The sequence below is a fragment of the Dreissena polymorpha genome, chromosome 4, assembly GCF_020536995.1.
Source record: "Dreissena polymorpha isolate Duluth1 chromosome 4, UMN_Dpol_1.0, whole genome shotgun sequence".
In the NCBI taxonomy this organism is placed as follows: domain Eukaryota; kingdom Metazoa; phylum Mollusca; class Bivalvia; order Myida; family Dreissenidae; genus Dreissena; species Dreissena polymorpha.
In genome coordinates, this window is record NC_068358.1 from 87074945 (window position 1) to 87096869 (window position 21925).

Here is a 21925-nt window from a genome sequence, read left to right on the forward strand (position 1 = left end):
TAACACTCTAGAGGCCACATTAATTATCCAATCTTCATGATACTTTGTAAGAAGATTTGTTAACCCGAAGGAAAATACTGGTAATTAGATTGGCGAATGTCGGCAGGCGGGCGGGCTGGCGGGCAGAACAAGCTTGTCCGGGCCATAACTATGTTGTTCATTGTGAGATTTGAAAATCATTTGGCACATTTGTTCACCATCATTGGACGGTGTGTGGCGCGAAAAAATTACATCTATATCTCCAATGTCAAGGTCACACTTCGAGTTCAAAGGTCAAAAATGGCCATAAATGAGCTTGTCTGGGCCATAAATATGTCGTTCATTGTGAGATTTTAAAATCATTTGGCACATTCGTTCACCATCATTGGACAGTGTGTTGTGCAAAAGAATTACGTCAATATCTCCAAGGTCAAGGTCACACTTTGAGTTCAAAGGTCAAAAATGGCCATAAATGAGCTTGTCCAGGCCATAACTATGTCAATCATTGTGAGATTTTATAACCATTTGGCACGTTTGTTCACCATCATTGGACGGTGTGTCGTGCGAAAGAATTACGTCAATATCTCCAAGGTCAAGGTCACAATTTGAGTGGAAAACCTGGTTTTGTGACAATTTTGTCTCTTGTTTTTATGATATCTTGGATGAGTTTGGAAATGGTTCCGGTTGGTTGAAAAACATGGCCACCAGGGGGCGTGGCATTTTCACTTATATGGCTATACTGAACCTTATATAACCCTCTAGAGGCCACATTTATTGTCCGATCTTCATGAAACTTAGTCAGAAGATTTGTCACAGTTATATTTTGGAATAGTTAAAAAATGGCATCAGTTTGGTGAAAACATGGCAGCCAGGGGGAGGGTAAATTTTCCTAATATGGCTGTACTAAAACCTAGTTAACCCTCTATCGGCCACATTTATTGTCTGATCTTTATGAAACTAGGTAAGAACATTTGTCCCAATATTATTTTGGACCAGTTTAAAAATGGTTCCTGTTGGTTGAAAAACATAGCTGCCAGGGGGCAGGTCATTTTTCCTGAAAGGCTATAATAAAACCTTGTAATTACTCTAGAAATAACATTTGTTCTAATTATATCTTAGATGAGTTTTAAAATGGTTCCAGTTTGTTGTAGATATGGCCGCTAGGGGGTGGGGCTTTTTTCCTTATATGGCTAAAGTAAAACCTTGTTAACACTCTTCATGTCACATTTATAGTCCAGTTTTTATTGAACTTGGTCAGAGCATTTTTATGCCCCCTTTCGAAGAAAAGGGGGTATGTAGTTTTCACACTGTCCGTCTGTCAGTCTGTCTGTCACACTTTTCGTGTCCGCTCTCTAATTCAAATAGTTTTCATCCGATCTTTACGAAACTTAGTCAGAAGTTGTATCTAGACAATATGTAGGTCAAGTTCGAATATGGGTCATGCCGGGTCAAAAACTAGGTCACGGGTTGAAAAAACAAATCCAAGGGAAGTAATAAGCTTTAAATGGACATAATTATCTGACCTGTCAAATTATATATTTTTGTTAAATAAATCAAAGCGGCGCAGTAGGAGGCATTGAGTTTCTGACAAACACATCGTGGTAAAAGGTCAAGGTCAAGGTCATCCTTCAAGGTTTAAGGTCAAAAATACAAATCCAAGGGAAGTAATAAGCTTGAAAGGGAGATAATTATTCAAAATTGAACATAGCAACTTGATATTTTGCATGCATGTGTATCTCATGGAGCTGCACATTTTGAGTGGTGAATCTACAGTCACGGTAGTGGCTTTTAATTATTTGCTACTAAAAATAGTGATTTGTTAGAGACAATTTTTTTCAAGGGAAGTAATTTATATAATTATAAATCTCAGATTATATATTTCCTTACCAAGAATTTTAGTTCTTTTTACAGTTACTGTACAGATTTTTTATTTTGATTATTTATAACTCAAATGATTGATTTGTTTTTTTTTAATGATATAATTATCATTTCTTTCCTGTACTAATTTGTTAATGGTAGGGTTCATTACATACCTGTGGACTTAAGTCCATAGATACATGATGAACTCTGGCTATGATCTTTTTGTTAAACCACAGGCCTTGGTTGTCAGTGATTTCTGACTTGGTCATTTTTTACTGTCCAAGGGAAGTAATAAGCATTAAAGGGAGATGATTTCTATACCTTCCAAATGATAAATAATTTTTTATTTCAAAGCGGCGCAGTAGGGGCATTGTGTTTCTGATGAACACATATCTTGTTTGTAATGATTTCTTGGTGTGGTTTGAATATGTTACCAGTTTGTTGAAAAGCATGGCAGTTTTCCTTATATGGCTATAGTAAAACCTTGTTAATACTCTGAGAGTCACATTTGTTGTTAAATCTTCATAAAACTTGGTCAGAACATTTGTTCTTATGATATCTTGGGCTGCACAGAACAGGTCAGTTCCTTTGTATCCTAGGTGAGCGACTTTTGGCCTTTCAGGCTCTCTTGTTTAAATGATTTTACAACTAGCTCTGGTATTTGTATAAATGTCAAAAGCTGCTAATCAGCACTGTGGCTTTCCTTATCATGTTTAACACACACTTCAATTTGACCTCCAAGAAGTCTCAGTAAAACACTTTTTAGTAGTCAAAATGTATAAATCTGTATGATATGCACTTTCTTATTTGAATGAGCTATCACGAAATATATAATCAATTCATGCAGTTGTATCATTTAATAATTGTCATGAAATGTGTAACTTGTGTCAGAAAAAAAGATGCTGGCTGTCTAATTAGAAAGTATTTCTTAATCATTACTAAATACTAAATTTCCGTTTTAACATGGTTGTTTAGCTTTATTCACTTTTATCATGACTGTTTGTGTGGAATTATTTAAAAAATGTTTGTGGATTTAATTTTGTTGTATTGTCATAACATTGTGATGTGATTGAAACCAAGTTTACACTCCATGAGTAAACATGATAATTTACACTTGTTAATATCTTTATACATACATAATTAGTAAAGTTAAGTAATCATGCAAGAAACTATTAGTATAATCTGAGTTATCTTAAGTGTTGTAATATGTTGTTGACATTTTTTTTAAATAAACCATTATCCTTTTAGATTCGAAATACATGTTCAAGGGTTTAATCGGTGGCCATGTATAACAACTTTTGGAGAGTGAGCAGGCAGGGTAGTGTCCTGACTGGTTAATCTCTCAGTCTGCAATCATGTAATACTCCTTGTTTAACCCTTTGCATGCTGGGAAATTTGTCGTCTGCTAAAATGTCGTCTGCTGATTTCTAAAATCAGCATTCTCTTAGATTTTTATCAAAGAATACAGTAGACTCTGCCAATACTGGACTCTCTGAATACCGGAACTCTCCTTCAAAATTTGGTTCCAGCACTGAAAGAGTTAATCTATTGTACAAGATAATTGACTTGTTATTCACAGTTCAGTGTCGTGCAATTAAGACACCAGAGGCGGCCCAGCCCAGCTTGCGCAACCTTTAGATGACCAATCATTTCAATTGCAATATCCATGATTAAGCAGAATTAAGTGACTCAAATATTACACAACTACATCGGTTTGCAATTGGTATCAGTTTATTTAGTCTTGATAGGGTTGATTTCAAACAAGCTGTATACTCTAGATACATAAAAAACTAGATTCTAATTACTATTAAGTTAAAGCATTTTACAATGCCACCGTCTCGTGTTTGGATTTGTTCATGCGCTCAAATGAACAAGACACCATGCAATTTAGTATTGCATTGAAATAAATGATGATTACAGGCATATATGTTTTGTCTAATATAGGATTTATCGTTGTATTTTTAGCAATCAGGAAAAGTACTTTTTTATGCCCCCTTTCAAAGAAAAGGGGGTATATAGTTTTCGCACTGTCTGTCTGTAAGTTTGTCTGTCAGTCTGTCAGTCTGTCTGTCACACTTTTCGTGTCCGCTCTCTATTTCAAATACTTTTTATCCGATCTTTACCAAACTTGGTCAGAAGTTGTATCTAGACAATATCTAGGTCAAGTTCGAATATGGGTCATGCCGGGTCAAAAACTAGGTTACAGGGTCACTTAGTGCTTTTCAAGGATTTAGCATGGTAAAATGCTCATAACTTCTATCAAAGCGTTTATAGGGGGCATTTGTCATCCTATGGTGACAGCTCTTTTGTTTCAGATGTTCATAAGTTTGGACATTTGAATGTAAGCTTTAAAAAGCGACTATTCTAAAATACATGTATATGGAAAATGAAAAACCAATATTTGACCATTATTTGAGTATTGCTTTTTATGTCCCCCACTATAGTAGTGGGGGACATATTGTTTTTGCCCTGTCTGTCTGTTGGTCTGTTGGTCTGTTTGCGCCAACTTTAACATTTTGCAATAACTTTTGCTATATTAAAGATAGCAACTTGATATTTGGCATGCATGTGTATCTCATGGAGCTGCACATTTTGAGTGGTGAAAGGTCAAGGTCAAGGTCATCCTTCAAGGTCAGAGGTCAAATATATGTGGCCCAAATCGCTTATTTTATAAATACTTTTGCAATATTGAAGATAGCAACTTGATATTTGGCATGCATGTGTATCTCATGAAGCTGCACATTTTGAGTGATGAAAGGTCAAGGTCATCCTTCACAAGGTCAAGGTCATCCTTCAAGGTCAAACGTCATATAGGGGGACATTGTGTTTCACAAACACATCTTGTTATCCCTAATGTATACTTAAGTAAATATTCCCATAAAATATGGATGAACTGTATAACGACACATCAGAATAACTTAGTTGTTGAAAATCCAATTAACAGTGATAATTTTCAAAATATTTCAATTCTAACATGTCATGACATTTATTTTTATTGCCCCGGATCGAAAGATCAGGGGTATATTGTTTTTGGCCTGTCTTTCATTGTATGTGTGTGTGTGTCCCAAAACTTTAACATTGGTCAAAACTTTTGCAATATTCAAGATAGCAACTTGATATTTGGCATGCATGTGTATCTCATGGAGCTGCACATTTTGAGTGGTGAAAGGTCAAGGTCAAGGTCATTCTTCAAGGTCAAAGGTCAAAAAAACAAATTCAAAAACTTTAACCAAAACTTAAACCTTCTTCATAACTTTTGCAATATTGACGATACTAACTTGATATTTGGCATGCATGTGTATCTCATGGAGCTGCAAATTTTGAGTGGTTCAAGGTCAAGGTCATCCTTCAAGGTCAAAGGTCAAATTTATGGCTTCAAAGCCGCGCAATAGGGGGCATTGTGTTTCTGACAAACACATCTCTTGTTGCATTTGTAATTAAAACTACCCCAAATATATTTATGCAATGCTGTCCCCGGTTTTGGAACTTCTGTTTTTTTCATTGTTTCTTGAGTAGTGAACAACAATAATTGTGTTCCCATTGTCAATATAAAGATTAAGCAGTATCATATGATAATAATTCATTTCATAATTTTATATACAATGCCTATTGTGCCCCCAGAATCGGGAGAGCTTGGAGATTTTATTTTAATCTAAGTATTTACCTATGGTGCTGTATTTTCAATTTCAGCCTATTGACAGTACACAGGATAAGGTCTCAGCCAACATCAGTCAAAGTTATTTAAATAGGTATGTATTGATAAAGGGTTTTGTAAGGTGAATGACTATAATAGAAATATTTTTTAATCAAGCATTAGGTATTATCATTGTGATATTTTATCATCTATTTTTTTAAAGTTTTAATCATGATCACACTACTCCTAAAACTACGTTATGAAATAAAATCTTTGGAACCCTTAATTGTAATCACTGTAGAGGCCGCAGTTGTGAATCAATCTTTATGACATAAATTTTGTCAGAATGTGTATCTTTACAATATCTTAAGCTGAGTTTGATTCAAAGTCACATGCATCCAACAACTAGGTCAAGTAAGAACAACCTTATTGCAACACAATGAAACTTGGTAAGACTGTTAATTTTTTACAATATCTAGATTGACTTTAAATCTGGGTCAGGTGCATTTTAAAAATAGGTCAACTGATGAAATTGTATAAACACCCTGAGTCTTTATCTATGACTCGATTAAACTTGGTCAGAATATTTAATGCTTAAGCCAATTTATGTTTGTTCTAAAACTAAGTAACAAAGTTTACCTTGAACTCATGTGAGCGTTTCTGGGCTTTCATGGCTCTCTTGTTTGTGAAATTAAAGATAGTCCCTTTTATCTTTTTTCCTTAGTTTACTGTTGATATTTTTGTTAATGTGGGGTTAAAGTTATTTTAAGAGAACCTGTAAACATTAAAATTTATCATACGTTACAAAAAAGAATTTTGTTGTGGTCTAAATAAAAATAAATAATTGTCCTCCAATTGTTGTTTTTATGTATGAATAATGATTAAGATAAGAACAGTACATAAGATTATTTGGTTTATATCTACATTTATGTCTATAAGAGAGATATTTATTTAAAATCAAAACAATTTTAAATATGTTGGTTTCTTCATTGGAAAATAGCTGGTACTCCAATTGTTTGTGTCTTTTCAAGTATGTTCATGCCTGTATTTGTTTGCTAGTGTTCGGAGATGTAAGAGCCTATGTTTACGGGTTAATAATGTAGACTGGACAGTCACAGTGAGACAGCAGTGTCTCACGTTCTCAAGGTACATTACCATGGTAACAGCTGACTTGCCATGGTAACAGACATTAACAATGTGCCGTTGCTTAGTAACCAGTTTTTATCCCCACGCTTTTTGAAAAAAAGGTGGGGATATTGTGGTTATCTCCGCCGTCCGTCCGTCTGTCTGTCCGTCCGTCCTGGCCACTATCTCCTCCTACACTAAAAGCACTAGAACCTTGAAACTTACACATGTGGTAGCTATGAGCATATGTGCGACCCTGCACTATTTGGAATTTTGATCTGACCCCTGGGTCAAAAGTTATAGCGGTTGGGGTGGGGCCGCGTCAGAAATTATCACTCATTTTTTTAGGTTATTTTACATTTACTTCTTTATTTCTACACCGATTCACTTCAAATTGATACTGGACCTCTCTTATGACAATGCGGTCAATCTCAACCATGCATGGCCCCATTCCCAACCCTGGGGCGCCCCGCCCACATAGGCCACACCCACCAAAAATTTCCATTTACTATAATTTTTTCATTTCTACACGGATTCACTTCAAATTGATACTGAACTTTTGTTATGACATTAGGGTCAATCTCAACAATGCATGGCCCCAATCCCAACCCTGGGGCGCCCGCCCACATAGGCCACACCCACCAAAAAATTCCATTTACTATAATTTTTTCATTTCTACACGGATTCACTTCAAATTGATACTGAACTTCTCTTATGACATTAGGGTCAATCTCAACTATGCATGGCCCCATAACCAACCCTGGGGCCCCGCCCACATAGACCACACCCACCCAAAATTGCCTTTACTATAATTTCTTCATTTCTACACCGATTCACTTCAAATTGATATTGAACTTCTCTTATGACAATACAGTCAATCTCAACTATGCATGGCCCCATTACCAACCCTGGGGCGCCCCGCCCACATAGACCACACCCACCCAAAATTGCCTTTTACTATGATTTCTTCATTTCTACACCGATTCACTTCAAATTGATACTGAACCCCTCTTATGACAATACGGTCAATCTCAACTATGCATGGCCCCATTACCAACCCTGGGGCTCCGCCCACATAGACCACACCCGCCCAAAATTGCCTTTTACTATAATTTCTTCATTTCTACACCGATTCACTTCAAATTGATACTGAACTTCTCTTATGACAATACGGTCAATCTCAACTATGCATGGCACAATTACCAACCCTGGGGCGCCCTGCCCACATATGTCACACCCACCCAAAATTGCCTTTTACTATAACTTCTTCATTTCTACACCAATTCACTTCTAATTGATGATGAACTTCTCTTATGACAATACGGTCAATCTCAGCTATGCATGGCCCCATTACCAACCCTGGGGCACACCTAGGTCAAACATTCGGCGTGGGGATACGCGTCGGCCTCTGCCGCGCCATTTCTAGTTAAGCATGATATTGTCACTGGGCTTGAATTACTAAACAGGTGTGTTTGTTTATGAGTGAAAGTCTCTGTTAAAAGATGATTATGAATGGTGGCTTTGTGTTTAAAAATATTTGATTTCGTTAATGCAAAAAGTTAATAAGTCTATGGAAACTAGATAAAGCTTTTTATATGAACTGAATGATATGGAATAGGCTGGGTGTAAATAATAACATATTTAAGTTAAATTACTATTATAGTATAATCTATCACCACCATGTGCATGCACTCAAAATCTTGCTTATATGTCTGGGGAAATTTTTAATTAAAAATTGTAATATTTTGCTCAGATTAATAATAATGTTACCATGGCAACAGACTAATACTTGACCTGGGGCGTCAGTCCTTATTAACAAGGAGTGGAGGCATGTCAGTGATTGTCAAACTACCTCTATTTGATACCTTGTATTTAATCAACTAAAATGTTCAGGAGGGTAACTATTTGGGGGATTAATTAGTATGTGTACACATGTAATTCACTTTGTGCAATGGTTGAAGGTTTTATGTATTAAGGTAAAAGGTTTCAGCTTTTTTTTACACCATTTGAACTGTATGTCACTTAGCTTGGGTTCTGGTTGATTTGTATTACTGGGAAATTTAAGCTGTACTCATGGCAAAAACTAATTTATGTTATCATTATAAGTATAAAATGATTCATGCATTATTATGTGTTTTTATTCTGAGAGGCATATTGTGATAGGCCTGTCCATATGTCCATTAGTCCGTCCGTCTGTCCAACATTATCCCTGAATGACTTGTTTCATCTACTATCTATGATGCCTCCTATAAAGCTTTGATAGAATGCATTGATGCCATCTATGAACTCTCTGAACATTTCCACATGACCTTCCCTCATTCGCCCTTGAGATTGACCTAATTTTGGATTTTGACTGAATTAGAAGGTAACCAAATTCTTTGTTAACCCTAAATGATCCAACATTAATATGGTATGCCACATTGCTTTGATACTTGTATGTATGTTATTGTTGAACACTATCAACACATAGATCACCCTTTACTCATTTTCACCTTGACATTGATCTACTTTTGAACTGAGACAAAATCAGAAGTGGTACATTTGAACACAATCCACACATACAGTACTCTAATACCTCATATTTGTTTGACATTGACCTTCCTCTGAAATAAGATCTAATTTTTTGTTTAACCAAAATAATGCATTTGTCAATCATCAACTAGGCGTCCTACAATGCTGTAATACTTGAACGAATGATTTCTTTGAACACTATCAACACACCAACATCCCCTGAACGCATTTTGACCTAAAAATTGACCTTCTTTTGGACTTATCGAGAGGGTCAACAATCTTGGTTTACTTAAAATGATCCTTTTTGTCAAGCATCAAGAATGTTTCCTACAAAAGATTTGATACTTATATGGATTTTATCTATGCATTTATGTAATGTATGAACACATATAAGCACTTTTTTGCTGTGACCTTGACCTAATTTGGGCTGAGACTTGACCTTATTTGGGCTGAGACTTGACCTTATTTGGGCTGAGACTTGACCTTATTTGGGCTGAGACTTGACCTTATTTGGGCTGAGACTTGACCTTATTTGGGCTGAGACTTGACCTTATTTGGGCTGAGACTTGACCTTATTTGGGCTGAGACTTGACCTAATTTGGGCTGAGACTTGACCTTATTTGGGCTGAGACTTGACCTAATTTGGGCTGAGACTTATTACAATAGACCAATGAATCAATAACAACATTCCACCTGGGGCATCAGCATATAGTGAACTTTTCATCTTCTTGTAGCTTAGGCTATGATTTTTTTTTTCAAGTTATGTTGACTTAAAAATAATAATAAAAATAAGCCTTTCATGATGTGGTGGTTGCATGGCTTTATGTTAAATAAAACAGTTTTAATGTTAACAATCGGTGTGGCATTAAAAGCAACTAAGAACTGATGAATAGGTGAACTTATGCTTTAAAATTGTAACGTTTTCTATGGTATGATTGTCAAACAATGGAAAGTGTGTTTTAACAAGTATATGGCAACTTCTTAAAATTGGGTCCTTAAAATGTCAACTTTTTAAAACTCTGTCTTAAAAAGAACATTGTAACATGTCTGTTAACATTCTCAGTTTCGGATGTTTAAAATGTTTACGGCTGTATTACTTTTGGACCATAATGTTCTTCAACAAATTTAATGCTGATATTGAGATATTTGAAACCCTAAGGATACTTACAGCTATTAAATGTGATATGAAGATGATTGTTCATGCACATAAATATCTATTCACTTGCATAATGGACCTAGATAGTGATAGAAATAAAAATATCTTAGTGTTCACTCATTTAACCTAACTTGTGAAATTGACTATATATTAGCATTATAAATGTATTTTGAATTTTAAATTGTTTATTATTGTTCACTCATAGTATTTGTGTATTTCATTTTTACATTGAAGTATTAAGTGTTACTTTCCTATGAGTTGAAATGCTGAGAAAATAATTTTGTGTTCAGAATCATTAAAACGCAATTAAACATTATTAACAACGTCACTGAAATAACCAGCTTTTTCTTTGGATTGATGGTCCTGTGGTTATATTTCATAAGTGCATTTTAACCCATTTATGCCTAGCGTCTAGAAAAAAGGCGTTGGCAAACAGTGTAGACCCAGATGAGACGCTGCATGATGTGGCTTCTCATCAGGGTCTGCGCTGTTTGCTTAAAGGAATTTCTGTACAAAATATTCTAAATATAGAAATACACATGTAAATATACTAGACATCCCTAATTTTAGAAATAAATTGATCCAATTTAGGAGGATGGGAGAGTCTACTAGGCATAAATGGGTTAATGTAACTTACTCTCCATGTGATTCTTACTTCAAGATATGAACAGTTACAGGTAAGAGACTTGAGTTCAGTTAGATTGAGATTGATATATTTTTTTTATTTGTTTATTGTTGTTTTTTCCTTTATAAGATTTATACGAACGTTGCTGTAATCATTATCACTGGTGAATCAACAAACATTTTCTTTTGTTATTCATTTTTAATCATGCATATTGAAAGTTGTTTTGTTTTAATAAGCACTGTTACTGTATTAGAAATTAGAAACATAGCATAACTAAATGGTCCTTGGATAGCCACAGTTTGAAACATAGAAGATACAACATATTTTCTGTACATCATAGCACGCACAGCACGGAAAACAGGCCTGTCACAGGTCAAGGTCAACATATGGATGACCTTTCTCATGGTCAAGGTCATTCTGACATTGGTGAAGGTCATGACCCTGAGAATGATGAAGAGGACAGGTACATCGCTTGAACCATCCACATCCTTCTTTGTCACCCATCAAATCATTGAAATTCATTGGGTTGAGGTTCTAACATTCATGTTCATCAGTAAATTGTTTCATCAGGATTCTAACAACACAGTTGTATTACATTAACATCAAGAATGTTGATCATAATTTCAACTCTGCTCCCTTTTGATGACACCATTAATTTCCAGTACCCTGAAGGCAATCAGTTGAAGTGATTCAATTATAATACCTTACTTTAGTACTAAGTACACGTACTGTGAAATAGTTTTTACTTAAACCTTTGTATGTTGATTGAAACATATTATTGTTCATGTTTTGTTATCCTTATTCAGTCACGCTTCTATTGTATTGCTTTGTTATATCTCTTTATCAGAAATCTTGACTAACTTCATCTACAAAACATGCACCACAATTGACATTGCATATTTTTCATACGCTTTGGATTATTAGATATTGCTCGTATTTCATTGGTTGTTTTGCTCTGAATGTAATTTCTTATAACCCTAACAAACTAAAGTTTAAAGGGTTTATTAATTCTGCAGTTGCCATATTGGTTGGTATGTTGTTCATGGGTTTGTCAGAGTTTAAGCATTTCTTGTTTTGAACTTCTTTTTTATGTTAAATGGCTGTCTTGTAGCCATCTTGGATTCAGTCTATTTGATAGATTTCTTAAAACTAGATTTACTTGATTAACATTTTTCAAATCATGTATGACATAACATGGTCTGGAACGAAATTCAAAATTGCAGACTCTTTAGAATTCTACTGGCTGACTTACAGCCATTATTTCATTTTGCCATACTTTTCTAGATTTTTATCAAACTTGCAGTTGATTCCCAAATTGCAGACTTAGTCATTTTAGATAAAAGTCAGTAATTCCAAATACATTTTCATTTAGGCATTCACTGAAGGTTTAAGGAAAAACAAATTTCCCTATACGAGATTATGTTTTGAAATAAGATTAGTATTGACATCCAATGTCGAAATACAACTTTTACAATACCATACTTCTTGTTGCACGCCAGTGTCAAAGCGGTATGTAGGGGTATTCATGACTTTCAGTAATAGTGCTCTAGATGCAGTGGTCTTATTACAGCTTACTTCAGATGAGAGCTTGCTATTTGTAGAATATACCGTCTTGGTCAGTATGTGTGAACAGTTAATGAATGTTCAGGCATAACACTGTACTGTTAACAGTTTCCTATTGAAAAGCGTTTCAATATTTTTTTAAACACAAGGCTTCTTTGTATTCAAGCAATAACCAGCATTTACTTTTAACTTACACATCCACATTTACCACATTTACTTGATATTAGATTGTAGCTGTATTTGATATTCTGTCTGAATATTGCTTGTGCTGAGAAATTATAATTTCTGTATTAAGACATAATTAACAATTGGTTTTGAATTATGTGTAGAATGATGGATTTCCAGATATAGAAAATATATGTAACATGGTACATGTTCCATAAACTGACACTAAATGCACTGTAGATTGTCTTTTGATTTCTTTGTATTGGTTTGAAATAAGCCATATTTTTAGCATCATGTTCAAGTCTATTAATATTCCAAATCATCTTATTATTTCAGAAACCACGACTCAGGTTTGAACAGCTCTCACAGTAGTAGCAATCCAGGGGTTTCTGCCCCTAGTTTAGTGAGAGGCCCCATTGGGAGGATGTTTGGTACCCAGGATGCAATAGCCAGACTGTACAGCAGCCCTGCAGGGACCAGGCGGCCAAATTTGAACCAGTCTGATGTTTCGACCAATCAAAATTCACCTTACAAAGGGCATGGCTATGCAGCAACCAATCAGAGTGGCAGTCCGTACAAAGGAATGGGATTTGTGTCCACCAATCAGCAATCTTCTTACAATTCAAACGCAACTGCACCCTCCAGAGGGCAAATGAATGGAGTTCAACCTGTGATAAATTACAATAGTACCAGCATTAACGGTATTCTTCCTCAATATGGATCTCATAGTGGCAATTCCTCTGACCATCAGAGCAATCTTGACTATGTCTCTGCCCCAGAAAAAACAAACAATTCCTCAAGAGTCAATATGCAAAATGGCTACCTGAATCAGTCTCATATTCAGAATCCAAGCAATCAGTCCGCTTTTGATATGCATTCCAACAGAATGTTCTACACCCAGGGTGATTCATTGCAAAGGAACCAGCCTGTCAATCCGAGCCTGCAATATCCATCACAACATTCCAATCTTTCTAATATGAAGAATTCCAGCCATGATTTCCGACCAAAGAACTACAACCAAGACAGTGTTGCCCCACAACGCCAAAATCAGATGCCAGTTCGCTCAACCACATCAAATGGGATAATGGAACATTCCATGGTGGGGAATGCAGGTTCCCACACTCTGAACGCAGACAATAGACTGGGCCTGCAGCCCAAGTGGCAATATGTGGGTAATGGGCAGGCGGGTGGGGTACGATCAGAGCAGCCCCACTCGGAGTCGGTCCATCATGGACAACAGGTACTCTTTCCTTTTGTTATTACTCATCTTGATTTTTAGTTGTAAACCTGGAGTCACTTGGATTTGATTGGTTTGCTGGTTGGTCATTCCTTTGCAATCTCTGATTAAATAGTATTTTGACAGAACCACTACAACAATTGTCAAGCTAATAAAAAAATTGAAACTTAAAATATGTTAACCCATGGAGTTTATGCTGTAAGTTTTCTCACACTCAAAGTTCTCTCACATCCCCATTTTGAGCCAAAATAATAATTTGCCTCGACTCTATTTTTTCATACATACAGGTTTTTTCAATTTATTACTGTAAAATTTAAGGACAGTACATTTTACAGCGCTATTTTATATCAGATGTGTTCCCTGTTTTCGCTTATCTGGTGTCACTTTCAATGTGCATTTTTATGATCGGATATGGCCATAAAACCTTGCAGATGAATGCAGTAGAACTTGTCATGCCAAATGATAATATTTTGGTGACTTTTTGCGATCGAACACATGTCACCAAGTGGTGCAGATATTAGTTATGTTTGTGACGATCTCTTGTAAGATAATATAATTCTTGAAATTTATAGTGTACTTTAGATTTTCTAAATTAAAAACCAGTTAGATATGCTTGTATATTCAATTATTAGTAATATTCAAATTATTGCACTGTTTATAAGATACGTTATGGTCTTTAATAGTGCATTTTGTAGATCTAATGAAAAGACTTGAAAATACTTCACTTTTTTGCTCCTGTTTCCATTTTGAGTTGTGGTTATTATTGAATAAAATATGTCTACGTACGTATGTTAACCAGGACTAGTATTAAGAAGGTCCTTAGACCTGAAGGATTATTTATCTTGCATTACACACTTGCTGAGCCACAACATATGAAAATGCGTGTATCTATAGGTGGCCAGTGAAAGGTGCAACAGACCTACCTGTGCATTCATGCAGTCTGGTCAGGAGCTCTCCTGTCCTTTTATGCTACCACAAGACCTTTTGTGACAATAATTTACAGCGTAGTTCTTGACCTGACTGTGATTGCGGGGGCTGGTCTGGCGCCATGATGGAAGCATATGCCATGAGAACCATTTTGCATTAACATCTCAAATCTGAACAGTTTATCTTGTCATTCTTTATGTCAAGAGACATATTATTATATACATGTATTTGTATCACCCAATTTGGTATTAAAAATGTCCATACTGTTTTTACCACGTTAACATAATTTATTTGAAAAAAGGAGCATTTATTGCTAAATTAAGTATGACTTTTTGAATCAGCATTCACTGGGAAGGTGGGTGGGGGAGACTAAACTTGGCCAACAATTAATACACAAGAGATTAAAAAAAACAGCCTATGCCATGCCTTATGCAGCTGCCTATATTCTTGTTCTTTAGAACTCAGAGCTAGTGATTTTGCATGTTATGCACTTTTAGGCGCGGAGATTCACATCTGACTATGGACCAAATCCCATCTTAATATAAACAGGTTTGAATGAGCAGTCCTCCCTCTGTCTGTTCCTTTGCTGTGCTGTGCTTTCATGTTTACATGTACAATCCCCATCTCTCACACAGCATTCTGAAGTCTGTTCTCACAAATATTAATAACTTTCAGTCTTCATCGTTTGTAGTACATTTTTTAATTTGTGCATTTGTTGTGTGACTTTAAATTGAATAATTTGTAAATATTATTTTTAAAACATGAAATCAATTATTGAATAGTTAATTTTTAGCTCAAGGGAGCAGGATGTGCTCATGCTGAGATTTTGTGATTGCCTTTTGTCAATTGTTGGGCGTTATTATTTACATTGTGAAAATTATAAAGGCACTATCCTGAAAACTTAATTAACAAGATACAATGTTGAATAAGACTACTAAATTAAATTATAGAAAAAAGCTTGTGAACAAACTAGAGGCCACATTTATTGCCAAATCGTTTCGAAATTATGTCAGAACATTTTGTTCCAATATTATCTCGGCTGAGTTCGAGACTGGATCATGTTTGGTAAAAAAACTAGGTCAATAGAGGCCATATTTATTTTCTAATCTTCATTAAACTTGGTGAGAACATTTTCCCAATAATATCTTAGCCGAGTTTAGGACTGGGTCACATGGGGTCAAGAAAAAGGTCACTTGGTAAAACTTGGTACACGCTCTTGATGCAAAATTTAAATCCCAATCTCATGATACTTGGTTTGAACGTTTTTCCCAATGGTGATTGAAAATGATTGTGGTTCGTTTAAAGGCATGGCTGCAATGTGTTCTGGGAGTTTTCCTGATAAGTCTATTGCTAAACCTTCTGAATGCTACCTGCTCAGAACGGTTCACTAAGTCTATTGCTAAACCTTCTGAATGCTACCTGCTCAGAACGGTTCACTAAGTCTATTGCTAAACCTTCTGAATGCTACCTGCTCAGAACGGTTCACTAAGTCTATTGCTAAACCTTCTGAATGCTGCCTGCTCAGAACGGTTCACTAAGTCTATTGCTAAACCTTCTGAATGCTACCTGCTCAGAACGGTTCACTTCTTTGATGTCTCGGGTGAGCGCCTTATGGCCTAACGCTGTTCTTGGATAACTGTACCAAAAACAATAATTGCAAAAACTGCAGCTAGTTTGTCATTAAATTATTTGCTAAATTTTGTGAACAAAATACCTAGATATAACTTAAAGAATCATTTTCCCTTTATAAATCTGTCAACCCTTTCCCCCATAAGAAGCAAAGTGAAAATGGCTTTTGCAACCAGCATTAAACCAGAACAGCCTGCAAGTAACTCGCAGTCAGTCTGTTCAGGTTTTATGATGTTTTCTGCTCATCAGTATCTAAAGGTTGGAAATGAAACCTTTAAAACTTGAATCTAGTAAGAAAGGTCTTTTATCAAATATAACTTTCTAAGGGACTACAAACATGTCAAAATACTTATCTAAGCGGCAAAGGGTTAACTTAAATCTAATTTAAGCCCATTTAAACAAAATTGTTATAAATCTGTTTCAATCCTTTAAAAATTTCACTAAGCTTCAATGTAATTGTAAGGTTGATGTTTTTATTGTTGTTTATAGTCACTGTTTTGGGATAAGTTTAAAATAATGTAAAAGAAATAAAGACTAATATTTTTTCGTCTTTACATTAACAATTATTTATTATGTAATTCTCCTTACATAGTGTAGACCATACAAGAGTAAACATTTATGTAGAGGACTCTCTATTAGTGATCCTTATCATCTCTCTTTTCAGATGCTGATTATAACATCTCTATGTGAAAAACATATCCGATAGACACAAATAATTTAATATTATCTCCCCTTGTTTTACATGTGATTCACCAAAATTTATTCTCCATACCTTATGGAATATTTGCTAGTAACCTGGGTATTTTTGTGTATATGTTTTTCCTTTAGCCATGTGATTGCTTAGATTTAAAAAGGAATTTTAATAGTTGTGCATGTTAATTGTTAAATTTTTAGCTCACATGATTACTCAGGTGAGCTTTTGTGACCTGTCTTTGTCCGTCGTCCGTCCGTTAACATTTGTTCGTAAACACTCTAGTGGCCACATTTATTTCCAATCTTCATGAAACTTAGTCAGAATCTTCGTTCCAATGAAATCTCGGTCGAGTTCGAAACTGGATCGTGCCGTGTCAAAAACTAGGTCACTAGGTAAAAAAAAACAAAAAACTTGTAAACACTGTAGAAGTCACATTTCATGCCCAATCTTCATGTAACTTTGTCAAAATGTTTGTCTTAATGATATGTTGTTTGAGTTCAAAAGTGGTTCTGGTCCATTGAAAAACATGGCCGCCAGTGGACGGGGCAGTTTTCCTTATTTGGCTATAGAGAAACCTTGTAAACACTCTGGAAGTCACAATTTTAGTCCAATCATCATGAAAGTTGGTCAAAACATCGGTTTTATTAATATGTCGGACGAGTTCGAAAATGGTCCAGATCGGTGAAAAAACATGGCCGCCAGTGGCCTGGGCATTGTTCTTTATATGTATATAGTGAAAACATGTCAACACTCTAGAAGTCACATTTTTTGCCCAATTTTCATGAAATTTTGTCAGAATTTTTTTCCTAGATACGTGAGTTAAGTTTGAAAATGTTTCCGGTCTGTTGAAAAACATGGTTGCAAGGTGGATGTGGCAGTTTTCCTTATATTTATATAGTAAAAAGGCTTGCAAACAATCATGAATTAAGGTCATGTAACATGTGAGACAACTCTTCTAAATATTGCATTTAAGAATACAGTAGTTACTCCTCTTTGATTATTAATGTTTTCATAATAATACAGTGTAGTTGTGTTTCATTTATGTGTTAATTGTTATTCGAGGTTGGATGTTTTTATGCCCCCTTTCGAAGAAAAGGGGGCATATAGTGATTGGACTGTCTGTCTGTCTGTCTGTCTGTCCGTCTTTCTGTCAAACTTTGCATTTAGGTTTCCAAAAATGCTCATATCTTCTATGTCCCTTGAGATATAACCTTCATATTTGGTATGCATGTGTATATGGACAAGGCCTTTCCCTACGCACACAATTGTTAACCCCTGTGACCTTTACCTTGAAGTTAGGGTCCATGTTTAGGTTTCGAAAACTGCGTTTAGGTTTCGAAAAATGGTCATAACTTCTATTTCCCTTGAGATATAACCTTCATATTTGGTATGCATGTTTATATGGATATGGCCTTTCATACGCACACAAATTTTGACCCCTGTGACCTTGACCTTGAACTTAGGGTCCGCTTTTAGGTTTCAAAATCTGCATTTAGGTTTCGAAAAATGCTATAACTTCTATTAAAAAGTTTATAGGGGGCATATGTCATCCTATGGTGACAGCTCTTGTTTTAACTCACCTGATTGCTCAGGTGAGCTTTTGTGACTGGTCTTTGTCCGTTGTCCGTCCGTCCACATTTGTTCGTAAACACTCTAGAGGCCACATTTATTTTCCGATCTTCATGAAACTTGGTCAGAAGATTTGTCCCAATGAAATCTTGATCGAGTTTGAAACTGGGTCATGTTGGGTCAAAAACTAGGTCACTAGGTAAAAAAAAGAGAAAAAGCTTGTAAACACTGTAGAAGTCACATTTAATGCCCAATCTTCATGTTACTTTGTCTATATGTCTGTGTTAATGATATGTTAGTTGAGTTCAAAAGTGGTTCCGGTCCATTGAAAAACATGGCCGCCAGTGGGCAGGGCAGTTTTCCTTATATGGCTATAGAGAAACCTTCTAAACACTCTAGAAATCACAATTTTTGCCCAATCATCATGAAAGTTAATTAAAACATTGGTTTTATTGATATGTCAGACAAGTTCGAAAATGGTCCAGATCGGTGAAAAAACATGGCCGCGAGTAGGCGTGGGCATTTTTCTCTATATGTATTTAGTGAAAACATGTGAACACTCTAGTAGTCACATTTTTTGCCCAATTTTCATGAAATTTGGTCAGAACATTTGTTTCCTTGATACGAGAGTTGAGTAGGAAAATGGTTCCGGTCAGTTTAACAACATGGCTGCTGGGGGGGGGGGGCAGTTTTCTTATATTTATATAGTAACAAAAAAGCATGTGAACACTCTAGAAGTCACATTTTTTGCCCTATCATCATGAAAGTTGGTGAATAGATTTGTTTATATATATGTCAGATGAGTTTGCAAATGGTCCCGATACGTCAATAAACATGGCTGCCAGACGGGTGGGGCAGTTTTCCTTATGTGACTATATAGAGAGAAAACTTGTGATCGAACACTATAGAAGTCACATTTTTTGCCTAATCATCGTGAAACTTAGTCAATACATTGGTTTTATTGATTTCTTAGACAAGTTGGAAAATGGCTCAGATCTGTGAAACACACTTTTTAGCTCACCCGTGAGGTTTTAGGATTGGTCTTTGTCCGCTCTCCGTCCGTCCACATTTGCTTTGTAAACACTATAGCATTCACATTTCTCAAGCATTCTTTATCAAAGTTGCTGAAAGATCTCAGTCAAGTTTGATGATGAGCAAAATCACATAATTAATGCCATAATTATTGCCCTTAGATTGTCCAAAGTCATTATATCATACAAAATCCTTGTAAGCAAAGTTTGATGTTTGGGTGGTCAACTCAAAATATAGGTCACCATTTCAAATCTTACAAAAACAAAAACACTCCCTTCGCCAGAGTTTTGGTTCAATAATGATGAAACTTGACCAGGATGTTTGTCTGGTCAATATCTAGGTCATGTTTGACATTAGGTAAAGATTGAATTAACTGACTCCTCTCAGGTGAGCGAACTAGGGCCATCTTGGCCCTCTTGAAAGAGATTATGATCTGCCATTTGATTGCCGGGTTATAATACATTCTATTCAACTAGAGCAGTGATCAAGTGATATTTTGATTGCTTATGAAACCAAATACTGGTTCAGGAAAATTGTTTATATACATTTACCATATTTAATAAAGCACAGCTTTTTGTACGTTCTGTTGTGTTTTTGTGCAAGTAAAAGTTCCTATTATAATATTTTATGTAGAATAATTTGAGTTGTATAGGTATTACGTAATGTAATGTGCTGAATGTGTATAGTTATGTAAACAAAATTATGTTTTGCAAAGCATGCTAAAATTCTATAATTGTTATTTTGAATGCATTAGTCGTTCAAAAGAAACTTTTAAATCTGGAATGATAAGATGCACACTCATAAGTAATGTAACCAACATTTATGTTTTATAAATTACTTATTGCAAATGGAATTTTGTTGAACATATTTGCTGTAAGAAAACCAATAATTCTGCATGATGTACTATAGTTGTAGAGAGCATAGAATAACACAAAGATGGTTTAACAGATTGTTGCTGCCAGATCTTTTCTGCAAGTATATAACACTACTTCAATGTCTATTCCAGAGAGAAGTTTCTATCTCTTCAAACACTCGGTCCCCTGTTTCATCCCCTGTGAAAAATACTCAGCCCCAGTCACAGTCATCCAAACAGGGAACCAGATCACCAGCAACCAATGGGAATATTCCCAGTTATCACATGACATCCCCCAATAAACAATCAGTCTCAAGAAGCATGGCAGGGAATCCAAGAGATCTTAATATCGAGACGCCAGTTTCCCCAACCACTTTCCGCTCCCCAGACAGTGCCATCAGTTCTCTGCACAGTCTGAGTCTCTCCAATCCAAACTCAAACCGCAGCTCTCCAAGAAAACCAGTCAAGTATGATGATAACCATATAAACAATAATGATGTTTCTAGAGTCAACAACAATGCAGCATCAACATTTAGTAAAACACGTGCACCAGCATTTGGGAATTCAGAAAGGTGGACAGAACTGTAAACTATTTTTTTTTATTTGCAAAATATATTTATGTTTTTAATTGTGATGACCAGTACTGTTGCATTGAATGCCATGCATAACAAAGTTATGATCTTGTTTTCTTATTTTTATTACTATAACATAAATACAAAATACACTGATCTTGATATTGTTATGTACTATTTATAAATAATTTGAAGCTTCAACTGTGATCTTCCTTCACTGTATAGCTTGTGTGCCAAACAAGCTGCTTTTGCAAATGTTTAATAGCTCACCTGAGCTCAAAGTGAAGCTGGCAATATTTTTTGTAAAATATGTATATTGCACCTTTATTATTATCAAAGGCCTTGTTTTACTATTTTTGTCTCATTGTTTTCTAACAAGTTTTGTAATAAAATGTACATATAATTATTAACCTTCATGTTTAGTTGTTGCTGTCTTTAAACTTGATAGCTATATAAAAAAATTATTTTTTTAAAAATGATATCCCCCGCTAAAAATAAATTATGCGACAGACGTACAACGCCAATTCAGTATCCTTACCTTTCGTGAAGGGATAATAAGGTAAAGTCTTTGTTAGGAATCAATAGATTTAGTTGGTGAAAGAGACCAATAAAAAGAGCATAATATATTGTTATACTGGGCTGTTGAAAGAAAAAAGGTGTATACTGGAATAACCATGGATGCCTTTACATCAGTGTGTCTGTATACCCAAAGTTGTCAGCATATATTCTCATGCACCTTATCCAGAGGGGGAAATCACGTGCTAGTCAAGGTGGCGACGTTCATACCGAGTTAT

At 35.5% G+C, this 21925-nt stretch overlaps 1 protein-coding gene across 7 annotated transcripts in view; it reads left to right on the plus strand.

The window, feature by feature from the left end:
* LOC127877308 (band 4.1-like protein 4A) overlaps positions 1-21537 on the plus strand; it is a 75909-nt gene extending 54372 nt beyond the window's left edge. For 4 of the 7 annotated variants that reach the window (XM_052423022.1, XM_052423024.1, XM_052423026.1 and 1 more), the window contains 4 exons: positions 5530-5588; positions 11231-11353; positions 12955-13858; positions 20713-21537. In XM_052423022.1, coding sequence (XP_052278982.1) covers positions 5530-5588; positions 11231-11353; positions 12955-13858; positions 20713-21147 — 1521 coding nt within the window. In that variant the 3' untranslated portion in view covers positions 21148-21537. Of the gene's footprint in view, positions 1-5529; positions 5589-11230; positions 11354-12954; positions 13859-15279; positions 15332-20712 lie in introns of all 7 variants that reach the window. The other 3 variants (XM_052423025.1, XM_052423027.1, XM_052423028.1) reach the window with 2 other exon arrangements.
* The last annotated feature ends 388 nt before the right edge of the window (positions 21538-21925 follow it).